Source organism: Achroia grisella, unplaced genomic scaffold (genome assembly GCF_030625045.1).
Source record: "Achroia grisella isolate CSIRO2021 unplaced genomic scaffold, CSIRO_AGI_Agris_v1 utg168, whole genome shotgun sequence".
Classification (NCBI taxonomy): Eukaryota; Metazoa; Arthropoda; class Insecta; order Lepidoptera; family Pyralidae; genus Achroia; species Achroia grisella.
This window is the reverse complement of record NW_026712669.1, coordinates 185,580-204,188: the sequence shown is the minus strand read 5'-3', so window position 1 is coordinate 204,188 and position 18,609 is coordinate 185,580. Positions and strand designations below refer to the sequence as shown.

The 18,609-nt window shown below is 34.5% G+C and overlaps 1 protein-coding gene across 2 annotated transcripts; it reads left to right on the top strand.

Annotated features, from left to right (window-relative positions):
• The first annotated feature begins 3,453 nt into the window (after positions 1-3,453).
• LOC131841418 (uncharacterized) lies at positions 3,454-17,846 on the top strand. Of its 2 annotated transcripts, XM_059189737.1 has the most exons (10): positions 3,454-3,894; positions 7,137-7,308; positions 8,500-8,591; positions 9,069-9,193; positions 10,060-10,300; positions 11,988-12,118; positions 12,630-12,733; positions 13,533-13,637; positions 15,175-15,303; positions 17,316-17,846. In XM_059189737.1, exons 1-10 carry the CDS (start codon positions 3,847-3,849, stop codon positions 17,381-17,383), a joined length of 1,215 nt encoding a protein of 404 aa, XP_059045720.1. In that variant the 5' UTR covers positions 3,454-3,846; the 3' UTR covers positions 17,384-17,846. The 2 variants fall into 2 exon arrangements, with proteins under 2 accessions (XP_059045720.1, XP_059045719.1); XM_059189736.1 differs by lacking the exons at positions 15,175-15,303; positions 17,316-17,846 and having other exon boundaries at positions 3,456-3,894; positions 10,060-10,228; positions 13,533-13,918.
• Positions 17,847-18,609: the final 763 nt, after the last annotated feature.

The following is an 18,609-nucleotide window of genomic DNA, read 5'->3' as shown; positions in this document are numbered from 1 at the left end:
CATCCTCGGTCGATATTCCCTGCCTAAAACCAAACTGGAAAGTGGATATTATATTGTACTTTTCTAAATAATTTTGAAGTCTAGAGTTTAAAAGTTTTTCTAATATTTTTGCTAACACTGATATAACCGAAATAGGCCTATAGTTACTAATTTCGTCTCTCCGCCCTCCCTTATATATAGGAGTAACTATAGATTGTTTTAATGCAGATGGGAAGATACCTGTTCTAAAACAGAGGTTTGCTAAATGAGATATGATTGGAGTGATTTCCTTATTAATAAATTTTAAATAACTAGTTGAGATATTGTCCCATCCCGGAGCACTGTCTGACTTAAGATTAACAATGATACGATTTACTTCTTCAGGATCTGTGTCAATAATAACAAAGGATTGAGATTGGGTTGGTAGCTCGTTGAGAAATTTATCCAAATCGTTTTTTGTTATATCAGCCAGAACGTTCTCAGCCAGTTCTTTACCAATGTTAGCAAAATAGTTGTTTATGTAATTAGCAGATTCGTTTTTTGTTGACTTTATCTGCATTAGTTCATGATTAATTCTATTTGTTTTAGATGTGTAGGTTAATGATTTTATGTTTTTCCATAGCAGTTTATTATTTTTAACAGACTCCGATATTAAATTTCTTTCATATAAAAGTATTGGGAACACTACACATCCTATGTGGTTGTAGCCCACTCATGCAAAAACGAAATATCTCCTTTGGAAAGTTTACACTCTTTCCCGAGGAGATAAAAACTATCGCTCCTAAGATTATCCTTCAGTTCTTGTCCCTGACGGGTCTAGGTAGCGAACTTTGAAAAACGCGATCACAATAGATCTATGTAGGTCGTAATACTACAGGTCCATGCACCCAAACAACCTAATAAAAAAAATTCAGAAGCAACGGTGAGGTTATTTGATTATTTTGCTACGTTTACATTCAGCCGCTTCCCCTGCCACTCGCGCTGCCGGAAATATTGCCGGGCGACAACTGAGCAAGAGGGCTGAATGTAAAAACACGCTGCCACTCGCGCTGCCAGTCCTTTGACTCGCGCACGAAAAACCGACAATCGAGGGAGCGCCGGGCAGCGCGAGTGGCAGCGCCAATGGCATGGGAAGTGTTTCCACTCGTGTTTACACTCTCGCGCTGCTCAATACCCTGCCCACTCGGGCTGAGTGTAAATTGGGCTCTTATCTAAGCAACAAATTTATTTTTATCTTAGCTTATTATTCCATTAGCCATTATCAACACCATGTATTACAATATGACGTCACTGTCTGTATATACATATAAATAAAATTGGAGTGTCTGTTTGTAATTTGAAACAACAGTTTTTTGTTACAAGCATATAAATATAAATACGGTACATATACCAAAATAATAGTTTTTACAATTTTTGTCTGTTTGTTCCCGCTAATCTCTGAAATGGCTGGACCGATTTTGACGGGACTTTTTTTTAATGGAATAAGGAGTAACTTAGGTTACTTTTATTTTAGAAATAAATCGTTAATTTTAGAAAAGTAAAGTTAAATTCCACAAGCTAGTCGTACATAAAAAAACACGCACCTGGTGTTACAGGCGTCCATAGGCTACCATCAGGTGGACCGTATGCAAGATTACCAACATGGTATAATATAGCAAAAGAAGTGTTACTCTAAACTCACCCAGTTAACACCTTTTACTTAATTATTTCTAACACCATATTGAGTGCAATTAAAATAATTGCATAATGCTTTCAAAATTATCATTATATTTGGTTGGTAGAGACGGTAATGTGGGTCTGATTTCTTTATATAACTATAAAAAACATTTACTAACGATTACTTAATATGATTATGTAGACACAATTGACGACCTCGGTGGTCTAGCGGTCTAGCACACCGCTTTACGTCCGATGGTCGCGGGTTCGATTCCTCGAACGGCACAAACATTTGCATTCATGAGTATGATTGTTTGTATCGGTCTGGGTGTTTTCTATGGATAATATGTTTGTATTTACAAAAAATTATCTATGTATTTGTATCAGTTATCTAGTACCCGTAACATAAGGTTTAGATAGATTAACTTGGGACTAGATGGCGCTGTGTGAATTGTCCTGAGAGTATTATAGAATATTATTATTACAATAAAATAAAATATACGTATTCTTCAGTTCGTTCTAACTCTGTTCACAGACCTTACGTCTCGCCTAGGGTTGCCAACCATACTTTATAATAACGTATCCTACATTATTTTTGGTATTTATACTATTACATACAAATAAAGTATGCAGAAATACTTCATTTTCAACCTTTACTGTGATGCGTAAAACAAAATACTCACTAGGGGTACTTAACGATTTATAATTACTGAACGAAATGTTAGTTGTCAATTGTGAGTTGTGACATTTGTCACAGCTCTAGTGTTAAAAGCACACACAAATAAGTTTTTAAAGCAATGAAAACATGAAATTTGAAAAATATGTTTTTTTACTTAGTTAGTTTAGTTTTTTCGTATCCAAACCAGTAAATACGTATTTTTGTCAAAAAAAAATTGACAACCCTAGTCTCCCCTCACCCAAGCGTGATAGCAATACTTTCAAATGAATTTTTCCCGTAAATATTTACGTTCCGTTCTACTCAGATTACTCTACTATTATTTGTAAATATAAAGGTAGTATTTTCGTTTTAAACACTCATTATAATTCCAATGTCTTTATACTGTCTTAGCTTGTTTAATCGAATGAGTTAAAGCATTTTTTTCATATGAAAATCGATTTTTTTTAATATAAATAAAATTCAAATTTTTATTTATATTAAAAAAAATCGATTTTCATTTAATTTATTAAATTTACATTTAATGGAAGTAGCCTAAGTTATTTCTTATAACATTAGCTCTCTGCGTGTTAAAGTCCCGTCAAGATCTAGCTAGCCATTTCAAAAGTTAGTAAGAACAAAAACACAGTCAGACAAAAAAAAATTTTTTTTAACGTAATAACTTTATATACTTTCATATACATTAATCCCGTCGTTCCAGAGATTAGCAATAACAATCAGAATAAAAGACAATTTTTAAAATTAAAACTTTATTTCAAGTGCTGTTTATACTTCCGTATGTATTTACTGAAAAGCTGTTAACTCGAAACTACAAACAGACAGTTTAATTTTATTTATTTGTATATATAAACCAGCTAAAATGCGAACGTAATTCATTACTGCAGAGCAGCCGGCTATGATATAATACTCAACGTGTTTACGTTACAATGAATCAAAACTATAACTGCAAATGTACCTAGCACCTAGCAATGAAGTATTGCCCTCAATCTGCATACAGGATTCGCTTGCAGATTAAAACCATTATCTGTTCAATGATACCGCGGCTGGTGTAGTTGGCACAGAGCCCGGCGACAAGCTAACCTGTGACTCAGCAAGGAGCCGGTGAACGGTGTGCGGCGGCGCGATCGATAGACACTGCACCCCTCAAACCGCCCCCTGCACCCCTCCAACCTCCCCCTGCACCTGCCCGGGAATCCGCACCAAAACCCGTCCGCCACACCACACTAAATAACCGAGAAAAACCGGCCCCAACAACCAGGAAAGGCCGAAAATTAACAAATCCAAACCATTTCGCATATATGGTTCAAGGTCGAGCGGTTCGTCGAACTCGCTAAGTTTGGCATCACCTACCTCACGAACGTAATCTCCTTATTTATTGTTGAGTCGAGTATTTTTAATTATTACGCCAATTGGACAAGGTCGTATGGATGTGCTGATGTTGCTTCAGTATTGTTACGAGTGCCGGCGCGTACGGAGCCAAAACACGGGAAAAGAGTCCGACTTTGTTTTTGTAAGAGACTAGTGCATTGTGGAGAATGGCATCTAAAGTGCTCGTGCCGACTGCCCCATTCGCTAAACTGCAAGTAAGTAACCCAAATGTATTATTATATATCAAGATGAAAATAACATGGAAACTGTAATGTCATTGTAGACAAAGGAAGTTAGGTCAACGCCTCTGAAGTAAGTCAACATATTATACACATGGTAATTTCTCACTGCAATTCGACCGCTCGATTGTACGTTCAATTATTCATGAATGCTGGAGCTTTGGAATTGGAATTTTGGTTACTTCTTTTTACAAAGGTCCTTCAGTTCATAGTTTTAGCAAAGATTTCAGTTATACAATTTCAACTTGCATTTATTAAGATTGATGTTAGGAATTATTACAATCTATATTACATAAGTTGCCTTTAATATGGCAAAATAATAAATAACGAAGTGACTTATTATTCTTATTTAATATGCAATTAATGTTTTCAAAATTCAATCGGTGGGAACGGAGTGGGAAGAATTTCTAGATTTTTTTATATTAAAACAACACAAATTTGAGGTTACCATATCATAGTGTACATAATATAGGACCAATAGGGTCGTGTATCATGCAACGACTATTTTATCTACTAATAAATTACTAGCCTATTGAAAAAAGAAAAGTGCCTCGTACTTATTTATATAAAGCTCCATCTTTGGACAGAACGAAGAGGTCTAACATTCAATTTTCTTTAACTAAAGTTACTATATTTAAATGTTTAGTATCCAGTTCCAGTAATATCTAATTGAGACGTAGGTATCAACTATAGAATATTACTGAATAAATTCAGATTAAATAGAAAAATTACTTGCAAATGTATGAAACAAAGAACCTGTAGCTTAATTTATGCGAATCATGCAGTCAATATATTGTATAGATTGATCTTACGGTTTTATATGTGAAGATAATTAGTTCTTTTAATTATAGTTACAATCGCAGAAAATAGCACTAAATAACAAACTAGACGATTCTAAAAGAGTGAATAGTGTATAAAATCATTACATAGTATAAAACAAAGTCGCTGTCGCTTACAGAACGTCCATATGTATGCTTAAATAGATAGAGTGATTCAAGAGGAATGTTTATATATATAATACATGTACACCAGTGCGAAGCCGAGGCGAGTAGCTAGTATTATATAAAATCGTATTTTAAATAGTTATTTAATTGCAGAATTGGATTCATGAATAATTTTAAACTGTATGAGTATTGTGTTTGCGAAAACTAGATTGTTTTAGTAGATCCATTTTAAGTAATGGAGTTTTGTTGTTTTCTTGCATTAGCTATGTAACTAGAAAGAAAAAGACAAAGGTAATTATATTTATAAGATTAGAAATTATATATATAATATAATTTATAAGATTATAAAACTTTGTCTTTATTTAATCGTCTTATAAATATAATCAATTAATTTTGATTATATTTATAAGACGATCAAATATCAAAATTATCCAGATATATAAACATTTAAAATTACACCTACAAAAGTGCAGAAAAATAAATTCACAACAATAGATACCGCTTAAAAATTGCTATTTCATTAATTTGTCAGATTATATACGAGTCACCAACAAGTTAGAAGAGATCAGATATACAAATGTCAGCTCGAAGTAACGACCGAATATTGTTTATAGAGAAAAAATGTGAGATGTCATGTTTTGTTTTTTTTTCTGTCAGCGTACTGAAGTTGGATTTACAAATGACTAATACGCGTGCATGTAATGAGCAGTGACATCACGACCTGAGAATGTGTACAAGGTCTAACAGCTATAAAATCTTTAATCACGACAGATAGAAAGCTAAATGAAATATATATAATTATAGATAGATTAGCTGTACCCGCGGATTCTGTTGCGTTAAATTTCAATAAAAATATAACCTATGTGTTATTCTGATGCATAAGCTATATTACTGTAAAGTTTCATGAAAATCATTACGGACTTAATTCACTGTTATTGTGATAAGGTACATAATGAAAATATGTTAGTATATTAGACTTTATCTAATTGCATACGCCTATATAAAATTATATTGTATTTTTTATATTAAGCAGTTCTTCCTAACAATTACCTCCGTATGTCTTCATATCATAACATATATACTAAATAGCGTAGTGCAAGACCAAATAGTTAGACAATTTTGTTTTAGCGTACATAAGCGTATGCTTATGTGTGGATTAATTTGAATTAAAAAATGAATCTGTTTTTGTAAACGTGTTTGAAAAGAATAACAGCTGAGTTTCTTGTAAGTTCTTGCTCGAAAGTAGAACTAATGGTAGATTTGATATATCTTGGTCTTAATAGACCTACATCGATGGATTTTGATTTGATTTGATTTACATTCTACGATTCGCTTATGTGTGGGTTATTTTGAATTAAAAAATGAATCTGTTTTTTGTAAACGTGTTTGAAAAGAATAAGAGATGAGTTTCTTGTAAGTTCTTGCTCGAAAGTAGAACTAATGGTAGATTTGACATATCATAAGTCTTAATAGACCTACGTGGATGGATTTTGATTTGATTTGATTTACATTCTACGATACGCTTATGTCTTATGATGTATTATTTATATTGCTAACAGAGTCTTAACTTGAATAATGTTATGGTGAATAAAGCTATTTACCTCTCTGGCATTTCGACTGTATGTCACGATCTTTCGTTGGACAATCTAGTGACGGAAGCTGAAACGGATGGCACCTAACGACACTGACATCGCTGTTACTCCAGTCAGTGATCACGGCTAGTGCAACCTAGTCAAAACGACGAGAGACCTTTACTTAACACTAGCTGTACAAGCGACTTCGTCCGCATAAAATTTAACTTTAATTTTCTAAAATAAAAGTAGCGTAAGTTACTCCTTATTACAATGGTTACAATTATATATATATTTGTCAAAATTAATATTTTATTTTTTGGTGTATCTTCTTCTATTTTCTAATATATAAAATCTCGTGTCACAGTGTTAGTTCCTATTTAGAACTTTATATGTATACTCAGTAAGTCTGAGAGTAAGTTGTTATCTAAATAGATAACAACTTATTCTCAGACCTACTGTAAAAAATTACACCACTAAAATGTTAGTGATAAAGCTGACTCACCTAATTTTTTTTTATTTATACACATGTTTTATGATCTGGATTAAAAATACATACACTCCAAAATTTCCACCCTTTTATCACGAACTACATTCTTTTATAACCATATTAGTACTTAATTTATATGGCAACAACGGTTGTAGGGTCAGCTGGTAGTAAATTTTGAAGTCTTTTTAACAAAATGAAATGTATTAAATGTAGATAAAGAAGACGCCATCAGAACCAAGTGGCAGTGGCTTCATTATTGGCGGTGGAGATGCGGTGGCGAGGGTTGCACACCTGGAGCACAGCGTGCGATTCCTACAGGAACAGCACCGGCTGATGCTGAGCGGGCTACACACCGAGATTGAAGCATTGAGGGAGAGGAATAGAGGTACGTTAATGTTGAGCGAGCTACACATTGAGATTGAAGCCTTGAGGGAGAGGAATAGAGGTACGTTAATGTTGAGCGGGCTACACACCGAGATTGAAGCCTTGAGGGAGAGGAATAGAGGTACGTTAATGTTGAACGGGCTAGACACCGAGATTGAAGCCTTGAGGGAGAGGAATAGAGGTACGTTAATGTTGAACGGGCTAGACACCGAGATTGAAGCCTTGAGGGAGAGGAATAGAGGTACGTTAATGCTGAGCGAGCTACACACCGAGATAGAAGCCTTGAGGGAGAGGAATAGAGGTCCGTTAATGCTGAGCGAGCTACACACCGAGATAGAAGCCTTGAGGGACAGGTATAGAGGTACGTTAATGTTGAGCGAGCTACACACTGAGATAGAAGCTTTGAGGGAGAGGAATGGAGGTACATTAATGTTAAGCGGGCTAAATAACGAGATAGAAACATTAATGGAGAGGAATAGAGGTACGTATGATAATAATGACCCAGCACAATTGACACAGTATCATCTAGTCCCAAGCTAAACAGAGCTTGTGTTGTGGGTACTAAATAACTAAGAGATACCTTTACATTTTTATGTAAATGCATACATTACATACATAGAAAACACCCAGATTACTAGAATCGTACTCAGGAATTTATATTCCTGAGTACGATTCTAGTAATCTGTTATACATTTATATGTAGGTACTGTGAGTGGCATGGAACCAGAGACCTTCGAACTAAAATATTGTGACAAACCGCTGGACCACAGGAAGTCTTATGATGCAAACATTTGTATATGAATATTTATGAAAGTATAATTGGTTGTAAATAATATCTAATTATTTATGTCAATTGTTTAGTACCTATAACACAAGCTTTGATTAGCTTAGGACTAGATGGCGTTGTGTGAATTGTTCAGGGATAATATATATTTATGAGTTAATTACCAGTTAACACTTCAACTGTCAAAACCCACGCAGGGAATCCAGCCGGAACGCTAACCTACTTCAAAGTAGCTGGAATGTTAAAAATAGACCTCAAAACAAGAGATAGAGACATTACGGAGGTCGCCTGTTTATTCCTGTTGCTTTTATAATCACGAAACAATCAAAAATAACTATCATATTTTTTATTGAACATTATCATTAATTTATCATAGAGTATTCATGATGAATAAATTTTCATTTGCAGATTTGCAGTTTCAACTGATATTCAATAAAGAATCATCCCCAAAGACTGCAACTTCTTCACCGGCTAACGAGGAAAATGGCGAAAACAATGAGGTGAGATTCTAAATGAAATATTATCCAAGAAAATTAATATATTGGAAGAATTCTGTAAATAAAGTCTACCTTAATTTATATATTATAATACATAATGTGTCCCAGGCCTTCTAGTGACACGATGAATAAAAATAACACGTCTTTTTAATGATATTTAATATTTAATACACAGATTGGATATTCGCAAAATACCATTAAAATTATTATTAGTCTCTATATAATGCAATGAACATGATTTTATTAACAATGATAAATGTCGTGTCAAAACTCACATTGACACGAGGCTGTAAATAGATCACAATACATGAGTTTGCGCTTTAGATTCAATAACAGTCGGCATTTGATAGAAAAGTTTGTAACGCTTACAGTAGCGGTGGTCAGGTTTCCGCACTGAATATTTGTGGTCTCACTCCAGCTAATCATAGCGGATTTAAGTAAAATAATATAAATTCATTTAGATACCATTGTTGATTACAGAGGGAAGCAAATTTGAAACGCGAAGTGGGTCGTCTGGAGAGAGAGGCGGCTGCAGCACGAGGCGAAGCCCGCGCCGCAGAGGCTCGAGCCTTACAACTGCAGCGGCTGGTCGACGCGCAGGCTGAGTTTGTTTCATTTCTTTTAATAAACCCCGTCACTACTAATGTTACTTGGTCTGCTAAATGTTGGTGTAGTTGGAGTAAACAAGCTGATGGTTTATCTGATGATGATAAATAGTCGCATTCGTCTATTGTTCCTCGAGCGAGTACTTGGTCTGCTAAATATTGGTGTAGTTGGAGTTAATAAGCTGATGGTTTATCTGATGATAAGTAGTCGCAGTCGTCTATTGTTCCTCGAGCGAGATTTTTTTCGTCTATTATTTCCTCCCTGTCCAAAACTTCTAAAATGATTAAGAAAGTTGTGCTCATAATACAACTTTTTTTAATCATAGAAGTTTTGGACAAGAAGAAAATTTGTCACCTTGACCTATACCTGACTTGAGGGTTATATATATACATATATATATTATGATCATCAAGGATGTCTCAAAATACATTGCGACGCCTGTAGTATCCGTAAGCATTGCAATTTCTTTGGAAAGCAAAATTTTATGTCTTTCTATAGTCATAAAATTGCCTTAATACCGTCATTCTATTTCTTTTATTTATTTCTCTATATATGCTAATCATACATTATGATAATAATAATAACCTTGGACAATTCACATAGCGTCATATTATGTAAATACATACATATCATACATAGAAAACACCCAGAAGCATACAAACAATCGTACTCATTAATACAAATTTTTGTACCATAAGAGGACTCTAAGCCGCGATCGAGCAGTGTGCTGTAGCACTGCATAAATGGCCCAAGGATATAAAAAGAACATAGTTTAGTACCACTAACATTCGAGTGCTTACACTTACTGCTACAGTACACAAACATTCAAGTGCTTCTAATAAATCCTGTCTCCTGCTGCGAGCAGAAAACTGCGTGAACTGGAAACGAAGAAGTGCAGTGCGTGCCACGAAGGCGAGGGCCGGTTGGAGGACGAGGCGGCGGAGGAGAGTAGGGCGGAGCTGCGCGCGCGGCTGGCGGAGGCCGAGCGGCTGGTGCGGCGCCTGCGCGGCGACGCCGAGCGCCAGCGCAGAGAGGTACTCGCGGCGGCGGCGGGGGGCGCCGTCACTAACCTCTTGTTTGACGGCGCGGCCGCCCGACACGCACACGTATGTCACGCAACACGTTTCGCAGCTATAGACGCGGTTGCGCACACGTGATCTCCTAACCCTATCCACCAGATATGGTTCAAGGTTTTTGATAGAGGCATCCGAAAGTTCCGGATACCCCGGGCAATTTTCGTGTTATCGAGGCAATTGGTCGGGTCCCTCCTAACCCTTTCTAACAGATATGGTTCAGGGCCATCGATAAAGGCATCTGAGTCCCCTCTGATTGCTACAGGCAATTTTTGTATTGTGGAGACAATTGGAAAGGGTCGCTGAATACAGTTTAGAGCCTTTGATAGAGCCATTCGAAATATCTCCGGACTTTCTGGTCAATCTTTGTGTTATCGAAGCATTCAGATGATGGTAAGAGTAGTTTATGGTGACATACGTTTATTGTGGCCGTTGTAAATTAGAGTAACAGTAATAATTGTTTGTAAATATCTCCAGAATATTTGTTTCATTCTGATGCACTTTCAGAATTATCTAACGAGATGAATTTAATACACAACTGAGCGATATAGCTGTAGCTAGGGTTGGGAAAGAAAATAAACTATTTTCTCCACGCAACAGATCGTTGGCGATGGTCTCTGCATTGTCTTGGTGTCTTTTATATTGAAAAACAGTCTGCCAACGCTGCGTAACTCAGACAATCCACCAATTAGTACTGTCTATAAATTTATATTATGAATATTGAAATTTAAGTTAATTATATATACATTATAGATACTAGTTCATACTAATCATATTATATACAAATAAAGCAGTTGTTGACCCCCCATAATCCCCTGAGTACGACTCTGTTGGTGCATCAGAATTGATATAGCCTTTCATCCCTTGCCAAAATATGATTATTTATTAGAATATTATTGAATGTCTTATTAATATATGTATGATATAAATGCATTTTAAAATAAAAATACGCTGTGTGCTGCTGTGTCTATAACTGGAAAACTTCGCACAACGCACTAGCGTGTAACGAGAAAGAAAGAGAGAACAAATATGCGAAAAAATTCCGCATCAAAAACTGAATTATAATGAGCGCCGTCGATGTTATTTTGATGTATTAGTGCACTAACAGTTATGCATGCTGTGCTCATTGTATAATTAGTATCTGAATTCCATTAATTATTGATAGCATCATTATTCTATCAATCAAATGATGGCGTTTCTTGTAGCTAGCACGAGCATGTTAATAACAGCGATGGAGTATAATAAATTTTGAAGTTAGTAGCAGTATTGTCTTTACGCTAGCTAATATTATTGATGTTAGTTAATTTATATATTACTATACACATTTTTTAGTTATTATACATTTGCAGGTTGACTTATTTCCATTCACAATTGGTAAATCTTGATAGGATGATCTGAAAATTATTGAAACGGTCACACCGTTTCAATAATTAATCTTAAAGTGTGTAAAAAGTTAAAATTGGTATTCCTCAGGGATCTACTTTAGGACCTGTTATTTTGTACATTTACAAAAAATTGAGGAATAAAGTAGACAATATAGCAGATAACAATTACACATAATACCATTCATAAATAGAAACCTTCTGAAAATTATCCACAAATAAGAAAAGGTATTCAGAAAAAATTATGACCCTAAATACTTTACAAAGTAATGCCTTATTACGTATATACGGTTTGTATCTTCAGTGATAACAAGTCTCAAAGTTGTCTATACTGATAGTTGCAGTGCATGAAGAACTCTTTGCATGCCAGCCTGCGAGCGAGTGGCCTTGATGGTGGTTACGGATACCAGAACACCTACCACTTCCCACCAGTGCACACGCCAGAGTTCTGGCGGGAGCCGCTTAGAGAGTAAGTTTGTAACTGTAATTGTAAATAGTAATTGTAATTAGCTTCCCCCAGACTGATGTGATTATTAACAGCATCATTATCCATTATATACTGCCATATCTCGCCTTTAAACCTGAAGACAAGTTGTCAGCAGATTGAGGTAAGACTGAGGACTCAACAACGGGCAAACGACTTTAATCAAGCCTTTTTGTCTAGAAGTCTGCAGTTTTTACCAAGCTGAAGAGGTAACGCCACTACATATCCTATTTGGTTGTAGCCCACTCGTGCATAAACAAAATATCTCCTTTGAAAAGTTTACACTCTATCCTGAGGAGATTAAAACCATCGCTCATTAGAATATCCTTCAATTCTTGTCCCTGATGGGTCTACATAGGTAGCGAACTCTGAAAAAGGGCGAGCACCTGACAATACCCCAAAACTCCCAAGAAAGAAAAAGCCTAGAAGTTTAAAAACTTCGAAACATAAATAATATAATTTTTACTTTACATGTGTATTTCTGGGAATATTGTAGGGATTACAACCTAGTGGGGTCCCGGGGGCGGAGCACCCGGCGGCCGCTGACGTTGCCCGAACTGTCAGGCCAGCAGATCCACCGCTCCACCGTGTATGCCAATCGTATGTAACATTCAAATAAATTGAATCAAAACCATATCAATTTAAAAATTTCATATATTGAAAACTTTGAACGTCGTAGTGCAAATATCGTTAAATGTAGTGAATTGTTGCTCAAGTTTTTGGTATCGTCTAGATTCGAACTTTAGGACCAAGGTTCTCGGGTCCAAATCTTAGCTCGTGGCTTAGTGGTAGTTGTGTACTACTACTGAACCACGATGCTTAAAAATCATACAAAATCTACGTGTGCAAAAATGAATATGGCGTCGCTAACACTAATGTTCACTAATCACTACGAATGATTAACGCTTATTTATTATTATTTAGTTACTGAACTAGTTCGTTGTTATACGTGTTTATTTATTATGGTGGTCACTCTATTCTCCCAAATTTGAATTTAGATTAATCTGTATTATTGTAAACATGTACATTTATTTGAAAAGAATACGAGCTTTTCTTGTCAGTTCTTCTCATCTCAAATCTTTCCAAACTGAACTGGTAGATTTGACATATAAGAGTCTGTAATAGACCTCAGTTTTTTTTATTGTTATGACTCTAATGAATGTTTAGTGCTAGTTGGTAGTTTTTATTCACATATTTCAATTTAAAAATGTAAAGCTTTAAAAGCACTCAAGTTTCTCTCTAATTCTTCTTGTAATGCTTTTCGAATGAGTGGTAGATTAAAAAAATAATGATAATTCAAAAGTGCTTAAATGTAAGTTTATTTGAATAAAGAGTTCTCTATTCTATTTTATCTAATAACAATGCTGAACCTAATTTAGAAATGAATGAATATTTCCAGATCATACACGAGGACGAGGAGCGAATGGATATGACCCGAAGAAGAAATCCCCAATGGCGAACGGAGAGGCGACTCCTGCAAGATTACCCGAAGAACCTTCAGGTAGTTTCCAATATTATAGTCTACAGTTTCCCGTATTGTACTAAGTAGACATAAGTTGGGTCTTTAGCAGACTCGCAAGGTAGACAGGTAGATAAAATAAGATTAAACCCTCGTGTTAGAGTTCACATGAATATTATAGAAAAAATCCGATATTTTAAAAAGATATTAAAAGAAGGTACTTTATGTTTACTACTAATGAAGTACCCAATGTAAAGATTATTACAAATATTGTAAATAGCGCCATCTAGTATTTATAGACCGACCTACTACTACACTGACTTCGGTCTATAAATACGGAGGTCGGTAGTTGAATAATCCTCTTTCGTTGGGTGAGTCGCGGCATTCAATCGACAAGCGCAGAGCCTGCCGGTTGTGTTTTGGATACTAAAGTGAATTGTATTAGGAATGGGTTTATCCCGGTCTTAGTTGGGCCTGGGGGGAAGCTGCAAGTAGTGAAGGTGAGTGTTAATGCATTCTAAAAGGGCCTTTTAAACCTACACCCGTGTCACGGGCGCTACTTGGGGTTTCCCTTGCGGTAGCCGGCTTCAAAGCCTAAGTCGTCATTATAATTAGTGCTTCTTACACTCGTAAGGTAGTTTCGTTTTTTTTCTCTTAAATTTGATTTTGTATGAAGTCGTCTACGGAATACATTTCTCTCATCTATTTCTTCTGCCTACAAGGAAAAAGAAGTAGACAGTTCAGAAGTAGAAAGTAAACAGAAGAGAAACAGATCCACTGTTTCTGATCTGTTTTTAATTTCATATAGTTGTCATATAAAGTTGTAGTTTGAAACGAGAGATATTACAGACCATATCTTCATCTTAATGTTATGTTTATGACTCTGAAGAAATAGATCCAAGAAGCACAGACGAAAATTGTTAATATTCTTTGAAATCTTTGTACAAACTGACCAGTTTCAGGTCATGGGACTTTTTAAATGTATTTGATTTTTACCTTGTTTTTTGTAAAGCTCAGTTTTATGAGTATTGTGTATTTTATTTTATAGTGCTGTAACTTTCTAGTCAGACTTTCGACTTGTTTGACGGCGTCGGTGTTTTAGCGGTTTATACATTTATTTATTATTTCTGCCCGCATAATAATAACCCTGGACAATCTACATAGCGCCATCTAGTCTTAAGCTAAGCAGAGCTTGTGTTATGAGTACTAGATAATAGCTAGAAATCACTTGTATACCTTTTTTTGTAAATATATACATAATATATATAGGACACACTCAGTCCGCTACAAACATTCATACTCATGAATACAATATTGTTTTTTTGCGAATCGGAATCAAACCCGCGGCTATCGGAAGTAAATGGGTGTGCTAAACTGCTAGACTACCGGGGCCGTCAATATACCGACTATATGAGTTATTTTTATTTAAGAAAATCGTTAGTGCATAAAACTGTTTTTAAACGAATATAAAATCTAGCGAGACCGACATGTTTCTTTTCTTTTAATTTTATTTTTTTATATAGTACAAATTAAATTCTGTTGCACATATTTTTTGTTTCTTTTATTTCTTATCAAATTTCAGTTACCAACCGATATAACACGACATGCACGAACGATATATCGAGAATACAAGACAAACGTATAATGGACCAAATGACAATGTACCCAGAGTTGAAAATTGTGGTCACTAAAATCATACCACACGATAAGGGTGAGAAATGTCGTTTGTCTCTTTCTAACAAGTTACTTGTCCGTTTGTGCATGTTCGAGGGAACTAATATTTCTGTTTAATATTTAACTAGTGGTCACATTAATTCACCCGAGTGGTCATAACTTTAAGTTTTATATATATTAACACTAGCTGTGCCCGCGGTTTGACACGCGTGAAAATTATAGCCTATACGTTATTCTGATGTATAAGCTATATTACTGTAAAGTTTCATAAAAATCCGTTCGGTAGTTTTCATCATTCATCCATACTCACAAACTTTCGCGTTTATAATATTAATAAGATTAATTTTTGCCCTGGTTTCACTTGTGTGGTAATAACGTTGTGAGTTTTATATATATTAACATAGTATATAGTATGACTCTGGAATAATATGTCTTTAAAACAGTGGGAGCCTTTCTCAAATCGGTTCAGTGGTACTGCATTTATGTTTCTAACAAAATCAGCTTTCTCTGTCATATATATATTAATATTCACTAATTTATATGTTTTAATTTCTTTATAGTATACATATGAATAAAATTGGAGTGTCTGTTTGTAATATTGAAATAACTACTTTTGTTTTTTACTACATGCATATGAATATAAATACGATACATACACCAAAATAAAAAAAAATACATTTTTTGTCTGTCTGTCTGTCTGTTTGTTCTGGCTAATCTCTGAAATGGCTAGACGAATTTTGACGGAACTTTTATTGGCAGGTAGCTGATGTAATAAGGAGTAACTTAGGCTCTTTTACCATCTCATTACATTTTTTTGGTCCTTCTAGCCGGACGAAATCATAAATCATCCGGCTCGAAGGACCAAAAAAATGTAGGGGTTGTTCCTACACTTGTTGATATTGATAATTGATAATCTACGGGGATGATAAATAAATGATACGTCCCGTAGTGAGGGCTTGATGTTATACACTGATTTATTGTATAGTAATATATGTATAGTAAAATGATATGTGCTACGTAAGTGATAATTTATAATTATATTGTTATTATGGTACGGTGTTCCGCACAAAGACAATAAACAAAACAAATAAAATAAACATAAACATAAACAATTTTAACACCACTCTCTTTCCTATGGTTTAATATTGCGTTAACGATAAGACCGCCTTTTTAAACTGCTTCATTTTTCAATATACCGTTTTATTTTTAATTGTATCTAATTTTAATGTTGGTGCAATAAAGCATCATTATTACATAGTATAAAACAAAGTCGCTGTCGCTGTCTGTCCGTCCATATATATGCTTAAATCTTTAAAATTACGCAACGAAAAAAGAAATTATCAAAAACATATATCATGAGTAGAGTTGCCAACCGTTCCACTTTCCCAAGACATGTCCTAGTTTTTGAAGTGTCCTGAGAAATCCTGAATAGATATTTGGCAGCGTCCTGAGTTTTTAAAATACGCGCGCCTCTAATGTACTTACTTCAATATTACTACATAATAATATAATTATTGCAACACTGTTACTGCGTTCTGTTTTTAAACTGGATAGTTCTATTTTTTTTTTAACTTTCATTCTGGTTTTTTAATTTTTTTTTTATTTGTTCCTCTATTGTGTTTATTATCTAATTTTTTTTAATGATGACATTAATTACTTCCGCCGCGATTTGATACGGCTAAAGTTTTAATTCTTTATTGTGTTCCTCTGGAGGGTATGTTACATTACGAAATAAATACATATATATATATATATATATATTACATTTTGTATACATTAATTAGTAGTTAATACTTAGATATATACGTACTTAAATATATGAATACATATATTTCTTTTTAATTCAAATATAATAATGTTGTGATTTTGCATATTTATGTTTTGTTAATCTTTTTGAGGTTAGTTTTTTTTATTCTTTAATGCATTATAAAGAGTGTACAAGAGGCGAGCTTAAGGCATTCTCTAACCTTTTCCTTATTGCAACCCTAATCGTGAGTAGTAATGAGACTAATACAATAAAAAATAAAGAACCGTACACACTTGTTACAGCGAGCACAATAGAGAACACGCGGCCGAAACAGCGCAAGCAACGCAAGCACGCGCCCGACCACACGTAACTGTCGTCTCCCTCACACTGCCCCGTGCCGACAAGGATGGATATAGCGTGCTAGCTGGCTGTAGCAGAGGTTGAAATCGTACTAGTCAATTGAATACGATAAATTCCAATTTCGGTAGTCAAAGCGTTCCTAATAACCTAGCCCTTATATAAAAAGAAACGGCGAGTGATCCAATATGTTAAGTAGGAAGTTAAACATCGGGGACTATGATATTTTGTTCAAGGAGCTATGCTATATTATGAAGTAAATATTAAATTTGCCTTTATAATTGATTGCAAGCTCCTTAAAGCAAGAAAGGTATGAAACTTGTTCTCCCGAACGAGAGATTTCGAACGTTTTTGCTTGTCCGTTGTTATGAGAAAGGTCTCTTATGCTATGAGGTAGGTGTGAACGTATTTTAAATATTTTTATTTATATATAAGCAACAAATATATTATAATCAAATATGATAATCGTTTGTAATAAAGTAATATAATTATTTTGCAACACTTATTTTCATTACAATACGCGTTTCTTATTAGTTTTTTCATTGAATCTGGTTATATATTAAATTTGTTTACTATTTTTTTTTTTGGGAATTTTCATTTCAATGTTTTTTGTCATTTTTTTTACTTATCAGAAACGGATTCAAATGTTTTAATCCTTTCTTTGGCTATACTTTTCGGTTTTATCACAGATAATATAATATTACATACAGATACCCCATCCCATACAAGAAAATGGTTCCTTCCTAACTCGGGCTATTCTTCGGGCTATTTTATTTCGCCGCCGTAGGCGCTAGTCGCTATATCTGAAGCAGTTCGGATTACTAGTTAAATAAAGCATGAAAATAGATGGCAGAGAATTCATAATAGATATATAACTGTATCCGATTGGGTACAATCGAAAATTCGATTAATGATACGGCTAAAGTTTATGTACTATGTTACAGTTTATTGTGTTGGCTTTTTTTCTCCCGACGAAGATATGTCGTATGTTAAATTATCGAAATAAATACATATATATATATTACATTTTTAGTATAATCAATTGATGTGCATATGTTCATATAATTTTCAGTTATATTATTTCTAATATATATATATGGTAAACTGGCAATTTGTAAAACTGAAAATAATATCTGTATCAATCTTTAAATATTCTTTCAGGGATACTATATATATATGTTATACCTATTTGTAGAACCTATATATATTTACTGCTAGTTTTTTTGTATTTATGTAAGT

What these genes read in the sequence shown, in the direction of transcription:
- LOC131841418 (XM_059189737.1), top strand. Translation starts at nt 3,847, where the DNA reads ATGGCATCTAAAGTGCTCGTGCCGACTGCCCCATTCGCTAAACTGCAA. An exon ending in CCCCATTCGCTAAACTGCAA is followed by an intron (nt 3,895 to 7,136) that starts GTAAGTAACCCA and finishes TATTAAATGTAG; the next exon opens with ATAAAGAAGACGCCATCAGA. An exon ending in AATCATACCACACGATAAGG is followed by an intron (nt 15,304 to 17,315) that starts GTGAGAAATGTC and finishes CACTTGTTACAG; the next exon opens with CGAGCACAATAGAGAACACG.